The 8,538-nt window shown below is 43.7% G+C and overlaps 1 protein-coding gene across 2 annotated transcripts; it reads right to left on the reverse strand.

Moving 5' to 3' along the window:
• Positions 1–736: 736 nt before the first annotated feature.
• Positions 737–2,983, reverse strand: aimp2 (aminoacyl tRNA synthetase complex interacting multifunctional protein 2). 2 transcript variants are annotated; one of them, XM_068750138.1, is made up of 5 exons: positions 2,893–2,983; positions 2,060–2,278; positions 1,687–1,921; positions 1,067–1,483; positions 737–946 (listed from the first exon to the last, which is right to left on the reverse strand). In XM_068750138.1, the coding sequence occupies exons 1-4, from the start codon at positions 2,905–2,907 to the stop codon at positions 1,095–1,097; spliced, it is 858 nt and encodes a 285-aa protein (XP_068606239.1). In that variant the 5' UTR covers positions 2,908–2,983; the 3' UTR covers positions 737–946; positions 1,067–1,094. The 2 variants fall into 2 exon arrangements, with proteins under 2 accessions (XP_068606239.1, XP_068606238.1); XM_068750137.1 differs by having other exon boundaries at positions 2,779–2,983.
• Between the last annotated feature and the right edge of the window lie 5,555 nt (positions 2,984–8,538).

Genomic DNA, 8,538 nt, shown 5'->3' on the forward strand with positions numbered 1-8,538 from the left:
AAAGAGCTTTGTCTTGTCAGGCAGCTGCTTGGAGACACCGCCAGGCTGTCGGAGCTCACAAACACACAGCCTGGGACACAAGCTGTCAAGAATATGACACTTCTGAAGATGCAAACCAGCCCTGAGAGTCGGAAAGCTTCTGGGATGTGCTTTTTCTGCTTTCCAACACCATCGCTTGTGCTCTCCGTGCACATTCGTATTGTTTCTCCTGCAGCAGCCAAAGAGAGAAACTACCCGGTAGCAGTTTCTATTCGACATGTCAGCCGACCGGGATGAAACTCCGCTTGAACTACAGCGACCAGCTCAGAACCCAGCGTCAGTTTTGGGGTAGAAACAAATTCAGTCAGAATTCAATCTCTCTCATACACCAACAGGTATCTGAGGGAGGAGGATTAAGTCACATTTCCCATCGAAAGTACTTCTAGATTATACTTGTACTTAAAACATTATCCGGCTTGAGGTTGAAGAAGAGTCATTTTAAGTTCTTGATCACATTCTTTAGTAAATTCTCACAACATAGTAAGAGTTTAATTTCAGTACAGAGGTTAGGAACTCTGAAATACGGATTTATAAACGATAAACGAGCCTTACTCAACCGTCCTCATGTTGAATTAGATGTTAATGTTGACTTGTATCGTCATGCAAAGTAAGTTCTGAGTATAGGATGGAGCCGAGACCCAGGATAGGACCAACAGAACCGAGCTGTTGGACAGGCCAAATGAAACAAAGACCCGGCTCAAAGTTTGATCCAAAGTTTTAATGAGTTTCAGAAAACCTGACGGTACAAAGTATTACTTTGAAAACACTGCAATACCTGTGATGACATTAACACACATTTAGAATAGGATCGTGTTAGGCACAAAGTGGGTTGAAGGTGTCCAGTGTGTTCCACAGACGGCCTTTCATCTTCACAGCCCGCTCATCCTTCCTCACATCCAAAATAATTCTTAGGAGAAAATACAAAAGGAGCACGGCAAAGACAAGCAGTTAAACGATTAACCATCAACCAACCTGTCTTTGTCAGGTCAGTGATCTAGGGCTTTATATTCTAATGCCTTTCTCTCACCTGCTTTGGGTCAGACCTCTGATCCCAGTCAGCGTAGAAGTAGCTTGACGGCGCTGAAATGCCCGAGGTTCTCACAGGAAGTGATCCAGCGCTGGACATTAGCGGGGGCGGCGGCGGCCATGGCGCTCTGGTGCACGCAGCAGTAACAGGTAATGTCGGCCAGAGAGAACTCCGGCCCGGCCAGCCACGGACGTTGGCCCAGAGCGGAGTTCAGGGACCGCAGGACGACAGAACGCTCCTTGGTGCTGCCTTCTGCCAGCTGGAAGAAAGCCACGTCTACCCAGCTGTCCACCAATGTGGCAGCAGCAGGGTCACTTGGGTAGGGAGCCAGCAGCTTGAAGAGGAAGCGCGCCACATTGGCCTCGCCTTCGACGGGACACATGTTCCGGACGCTGAACTTCATCTGCAGTTTGCGAACTGAATAGGGCAAAAATAAATGTGTGTGATTGTTACCCGAGCACGATGAATACGAAGACTGATGCGACTGGCAATCAGTGCCACAATGATTACCTTCATTTAAAAGGTTTTTATTCAATCTTAAGAACTACAAGTATATGCACGAAGTCAGTCCTCCAACACAGTCTCTCTCTCTCTCTCTCTCTCTTCCCACTCTGCCTTACCGTCTTTCCATATGAGGGTGAAGCCCAGCTGAAACATCTGGCGGGCGTAGCTGTCTGCATGGCGTGGGCCGAGGCAGGACAGGAGCTGTGGCGGCACCTCGGTGACTGAGGAGTGGACGTGCACCGTGGAGAGCACCCGGTAGCGCTGACACAGCAGGCTGTGGAGCACCAGCAGGGAGAGGGGCGGCTTTCCTGGGTTGGCATTTATGACGATGTCGCGGAGAGCACCGAGGTCCTGGAGAAATATAAGAGATAAATAGTTAGCAGCATCGACAACAAAATTGGATAAGGCCAATCCGGCCTGCGTGTAGAGTGGATTATCGGTACTGCAGTTAAACAGGGGATGCGTCACTGCTGGTTCCCGGTTCTTTACCTGTCCCAAGACTGCATCCAGGTCTGTGGCGCCTTTAACGGTTGTGGGACTGAAGCTTTGTGACGAGAGGCTGCTGCTGACCGTCAGGTCCAGATCAGCATCTGGGGTGGTCACCGTCTTGGCCAGGCCCTCCACAGCTGCCTTTAGCTCGTACAGTTTCCTCATGATCTCATCCTGCCGGGCCTCCAGAGCTTTGACTCCAGCGTCCATCTCGCCATCCTGTGGAGACGTGAGTCCATCAGTCGGGCGGACTATTATGATGCGTAACAATAATCCAGAACGTGTGAATATAGCATTCAGCTCTTTTAGTTCCTTTAAAACCGTGTTAAATTACGGTACGTGGGTTAATGTTGTTTCATCCCAGTACTACAAACCTGGAAGTGTAACCAGCGTGTAATGTCATGTCTCCTCGTTAATGTCAGAGATATAAATGCGTCAAACTGTGAGCAGATATACTTTATTAGTTTCAACAGATTATCTCAGACAGTAATATATATATTTAAAAAAAGGCGATGGAGAAGTTGTTGCATCATCCAGAAGTGACATTTCCCACTGGGCAAACAAGCCAAGTCAGCTAACAGCTAGCTAGCTAGCTAGGGTAAAGGCAGCTAATGCTAACACATCGCGTGAGATGCGGGAGTGTGCGCGAGAAACAGAAGGAACAAGCTAACCATCGGAGGATAACTCAATAGTTTCTAAGTCATTCGGTTAACATTTACCTGCAGCGCGTGTTCGGGGGTGCAGCGGTTTCCTTGCTGCGCGTGGATATGCGGTAAGCTGTACATGCAGGTCGGTAAATCGGCCGCTGTGTGGCCCCCGCAGATCGGCTTTACCTGGTACATGGGCATGTCGGAGGCAGCAAGAGCCCTGGCTGTCAGAGAAACAGGGTCAAAACAAAAGCCTGCTGGGCTCTGGGGTCGCGTGACGTTGACAGGCAGCAGCAGCAGCGACCCGGTCGCACCGGAACTACGTCACAGTGACGTCACATCCGGTGAAAGTAAAATGATGATGATGAATATATTTATTAGATAGAATGTTAGAGTACAAGTACAGTCAAACAGTAGCATGTATTACAGTACAAGAACAGTCAAACATCCTGTCTAAGAGGAGCATTTTAAAAAAGCCCTTGTGGTCTTGTTTCCGTTGAAAGTCCTTAGTACATAAATCATCAACATGTAACAATACCAATACAACTAAAAATAAATTACTCCATAGATGCAAAATAACAATAAATTAAAAAGACACATAATATGTACAATGTAGGCGCCCTCCTGAAAGCTGCTTTGAAATGCTGGTTGCAGTGAGTAGTTTATTTCCAATGTTTGGGATTAAGTAGTAGCGTTATTGGAAATATTTCTGGATTATTCTTTGTTTAAAAAACTTAAAATGACTTTAAACTTGCATTTTTACCACGTTTCTCACTGTATTTCTTACTTTTATCACGCATAGTACATGTCTGTGCTGTGGCAAAGAAGCAGTCAATAACAGAGTCAGTCAAAGATGAAGTCTGACTGATGGGCATGCAAGTTCTGTAATAGCTCATCAGTGAGCATTGGAGAAGCTTTTGTGAGAGCCATAATATCACAAAAAAAAACTGCCAATGAAATTGTATGTTCTGGTGGTTCAGGGGCCAATGAAAGCTTGATTACATTTTGAAGAGGATACGGATTCTGAATGTGAGATAAGGCTTTTTTATTTATTTATTTTACAATGCAGTGATATTGATTTGAAATGTAATGTATATTAGGTCATTCAATGGCATCGATGGCTCATGATGTTCAACCTCTTTGGAGCTAAGAAACATTTGGATATATTCTGTATGTACTGGGTCACGTTGTGCTAAAGGTCAGGGGCTATAAAATTTTAATTGAGAAGATTTTTCTTAAAATGTACTTCAGCTTTTCTATCTAGATACCTGTTGTTTATTGCAGAAACAAATATTTTTTGTATGATGTACTGTATGTACGCATTCATTATTTGAACCCTGTATGTCAGACCGCATTACCCTACTTCTTCATAGGCGTACGAGACCTTTGTACTGGCAAGTGGAGTCCACAACTTCCGAGGCAAGATAGAAGGAAGAGAGATCAGAGTGCACTTGATATTTATTTCACACGTACACTTCCCTACCCATAGCAGTGGAACTTTATACTATCTGACTCATGCTGTTTGTTTTGGGTTTCTGCTTCCTCTCTGTCGGAGGAATCAGCCCAGTACTTTTTAACACATCCTGCCCGCCACAGCTACAAGAGACATGCCAACAAAAGCTTAATGAAAATGCACAGTTAACAGCTTGTTAACCCTGAATAATTCACTAATTTGCTCAAATCTAGCAAGAGATGGGAAGACGGAGACAGGCACAACGTCTGTGTGGACCGGGGCCAGCATGGCGGCTCTACTGAGAGCTGAAGAGTCGGATTTAGTGGCCAGGAGCAAGAATCTGAGACTACAGAGGAAGGTGAAACCTGACAGAGCAGTGTGAAAGCACCCTAAATCATGTAGGAACAAAGAACACAGAGCCTTCTACTCCTGTGTGTGCCGTGGGGCTTGTACATTTGTGTTTGTTCATTCAGATAGTCATGCAGGGTGACACATGCAAACCGATAGTAGGGGATCGATACTCTTCCTAGTGTCGTGAATATTCAGAGATACGTGCCTTTTTCAGCTGCACTTTTACTTTAATGTACCAAAACAGTCCCGACGAATAAAGTATCATAGAAACAATGCCTGCTGGTTTAAAATCTATTAAACAGCTGTCAGGAGATTAAAGACATTATTGATCGTATGAGCATACTGATACATAAACTACATGTCTGATGCTGATACTTGTGTGTAATACAAACCTCTTTGCATGTATGCGCTTTGACATATGGATATGGCGCGATGTTTACTGGTCAAACGCCTCTAGACGCACCCAGCATGCCTCTCTTCTCCAGCCCAACCTCCCAGTGCCTCCTTTACTCGGGCAGTTGATGTTTGTCTTGTCCCTTCTGATCCGATTGTGCCTTCTCATTTGGAAAAGTCTGCATAAATACCTGCCTGCGTCTCCACGGCAGCCGTTACTCAGTCAGTAGTAGACAAGAGTCAGCACATGTAACAGATGCTCGGGGGGGGTTAGAAAGGGTGTGGCGTTTAGATCAAATTGCAAACTTGCAGTACTCCAGTTAATAGTACAGCTCAATGTATATATAGATTAGCGGATGCGCAAACAACACACTCAACCTGCAGGGTGGAAATAGATTTTGACAGATCACCTATAACTGGCACCCTGTGAGTGTCAGAAACAACCAACAGTGTGTGTGTGTGTGTGTGTGAGACCTATCATTCTTTAATGAAGGGAATATGCAAGCAGACATCATACATAGAAGCTCGGCACTAATGCTTGCTGGGGAACAGTGGCAGCGCTGTCGTCCCCTGCATTATGGATAGAACTCCTGCACAGAGCTCACAAAGCCCATTCATTCCACTCTAACACGCCAGTTAAATCTTTCACGATGTTCCTCCCTCTTCAGACTATCGGGTAGCAGCAGCTCCGATATACGTCCACGTTCTAAAAACATTGAGAATGAGTACAAAATGATGATCAGAAACAGAACACAAGAGGCACAGCAAAGCTTCCGAAATCCTTCAGCTTCCTTTACCTCCTGTAAGTGAGCACTTTGAGTTTGCTCTCGGTCTAAGATGGGGGCACACATTAAAGTTTCACACAGACTTTAATCAGTAAGGTGAGCCTCACACACTCCTTTCTTGATATGAGTTTTTGGTGACAATGCAGTAAAGACATCAATTATTTAAGCTATTAGCAGAGGAGCAGGCGATTCCTGTGTGTCCACCCTAAACGGACTTCCGCATAAATGGCAGCTTCAAAGCAGTGTAGAAGTTAAGTTACATCTGTTAGTCAACTGCTTCCTATCATTCACTAGTGCTGCTATACTTCATGCATTGAAGCCCTTTGTAAAGAGTATTTATCTTATTAAATCAAATTCTGCACTACTAAGTTTACTGTACATTTACTGGCAGCAATTCAACATGCAGAGTCTGGATTGTTTTATCTTGCTGTATTTCAAAAGTACATTATAATTACAAGGTATAAATATACAATGCATTATCGTATTCGTGAAAATGTACTACACACAGCTCTGGTCAGTCTTCTCAGTAAATTGATGCATATTCACAATATTCACAGCAATAAGTTGTATTTTAAACTTTATTATGCATCCGATATCTAGTCATTGTTTTTATGTCACTGTATAACATTGATATATAACTGTTTATATACAGCTCTATAGCTGCTCAGATTTCATTTGCATGTAAGCTTTATAATGTTTTTATTTTTCTTGGCATAAAATATTACTTCTTATTTTTTCAGGAATGACATTTTGAAGGTTAATTTTTCTCTCTCCTGCTTAAAGGGGCACTTAAAAAAAACCAAGCCTTGTGTTTGTATTTTTTATTATTTAAACAGGAGTTATGAGTCCCTAATTGGTAGTTTTAACTATTGACAGATGGCAAACTGAACTTCTAAGGCTACTATGACGACCACACTTACCGTATTTGTCACTTATCTCAGCTTATCGGTTCACCAGGAGTGTTAGACATTGTTGGCCTGTCAGACTCTCCGATCATGAAACAGAGAGAGAATCTCTCTCTTTCAGTCTCGGCCCTTGAATCCAGGTAATCTACTCGCCACATCTCCTTCTGCTACTGCCCCACAGCAGCGAATCCAGCAGTCAGCATCGACCTGTCGGCTCCTCTTTCCTTCCTGTTTACCGCTCACTTCTCACGACCTGCAGGGATCACAGCTTCATTGTGTGTCCCCTGGCTCGTGTTACCCACTGGCTTCCCCAACCTCGTCCCACTCTCAGTCTTACCCACCCCCACCCCCCCATTGTCAGTCTCTGCAGACAATACATGTCTGCAGACACTGACAATGGCAGATACTGATACATGATGTGCTGATTATTGTTAATGAGTGATAGAGCGTTGCAGAGTGACACATCATGGCGCATCAATACTCCTAAAACTAAAAAACGGTGATGACAACAGGCAGCATCTAATAAGTTTGGTATTTCTTGATGTCTTTTATTTTTAGTACAATATAAATTTAGTACTTTTATAGCAATTCAGTATCTTCAGTTGTAAAACTTATCCAACGCTACTTTTTCAATTCCCCGTGTCACACAGTTTCTACTGTGCACCAGAATTAAAGGGATACGTGAATGAAGATGTTGTAAATCCCAAAATATTGAATGCAATTTGCTGTGTTTGCTAAAGCTCCTGAAAGCATCTAGGCTGGTCTGTGTACTATCCTGACTATCACCATGTGGTGAATTGATGCATTATTTTTGATTAAAGCCAGATCACTGGCTTGGCTGGGGAGTTAAAACCTCTATCATCATCGTCACAGCGTCTGGATAAAGCTGGGATAGATATGACTACACATCCTGCACTTGAGACCATGACCTCATGCTAATTCCAGGGTATGCCCCATAGCGCTGAGCAGCAGGTGTCCGCTGTAATAACCAGCTTCTCCCTGTAATATTCAGGTACTTAACATGGAACCAAGGTGGACCCACTGAAGGAGTGTGGTGCTCTGTATTTTGGGGGGGCTCTGCAGGACTGTTGAACAGTGAGGTAGTTGTTAATGTTAATCCCTTGAATCCTCTGGTGCAGAGGATGGGGCACTGTGCTATTTAAAGTCTCTGAGATGCTCAATCTTCTGTCTGAAAATGTGGGTGAGTGTAATAAATGGATCCTGAGCGGTCATGAGGGCCTGCAGGAATCCATGTAAGGGCACGCATCCCTGGATGTAGCTTTGCATCTCTTATACGCCCATAAATTATATATTCTCACTTGATGCATTTATCAAATGCATTTTTTTTTAATCTGCATGCTTTGGTTTATATACGGTTGCGTGTGTGTGTGTGTGTGTATGGAAGTGCAGTCTGAACAGCACCAAGGTTCATCTGGGTTTATTTACAAAGCTGAGGTTAGGTGTCACTCGATCCAACCACGGTCATCAAGGTCGCCTATTTTGCTTTTTCCTTGCGTTAGCTCTTATAGTGTATAAAATCACACACACACACACACCTGCATTGAATACATTTCTCGTCTCATATGCTCGACACCGTATTATATTCAGCCTTGTTTTACAATACAAATATACTCCAGCTCTCAAAGGTTAAGTGGAGCATTGTTAACAATTACACACCCCACATGTTTGTTTGTTTTTTGGTCATGTAAATCATGTATAAAATGACGCACGCTTAGAACAAAAATAATGCAAAGAGACACATGAGGTATGGGATTTTATCATTTTATTTTCTCATTGGTTTGGTAAGTTGCATTTGGGAGCTGCAGCTTTGTGGTCTGATAAGAATGTGTGTGTCTGTGGATGAGAGCAAGTGGAAATCAAATGAGTGAATAGGTTTGTTTGAACAGAAGCAAAAGACTGACTGAAACAAAAACAAAAATGGAAT

Source organism: Brachionichthys hirsutus, chromosome 16 (genome assembly GCF_040956055.1).
Source record: "Brachionichthys hirsutus isolate HB-005 chromosome 16, CSIRO-AGI_Bhir_v1, whole genome shotgun sequence".
Lineage (NCBI taxonomy): Eukaryota > Metazoa > Chordata > Actinopteri > Lophiiformes > Brachionichthyidae > Brachionichthys > Brachionichthys hirsutus.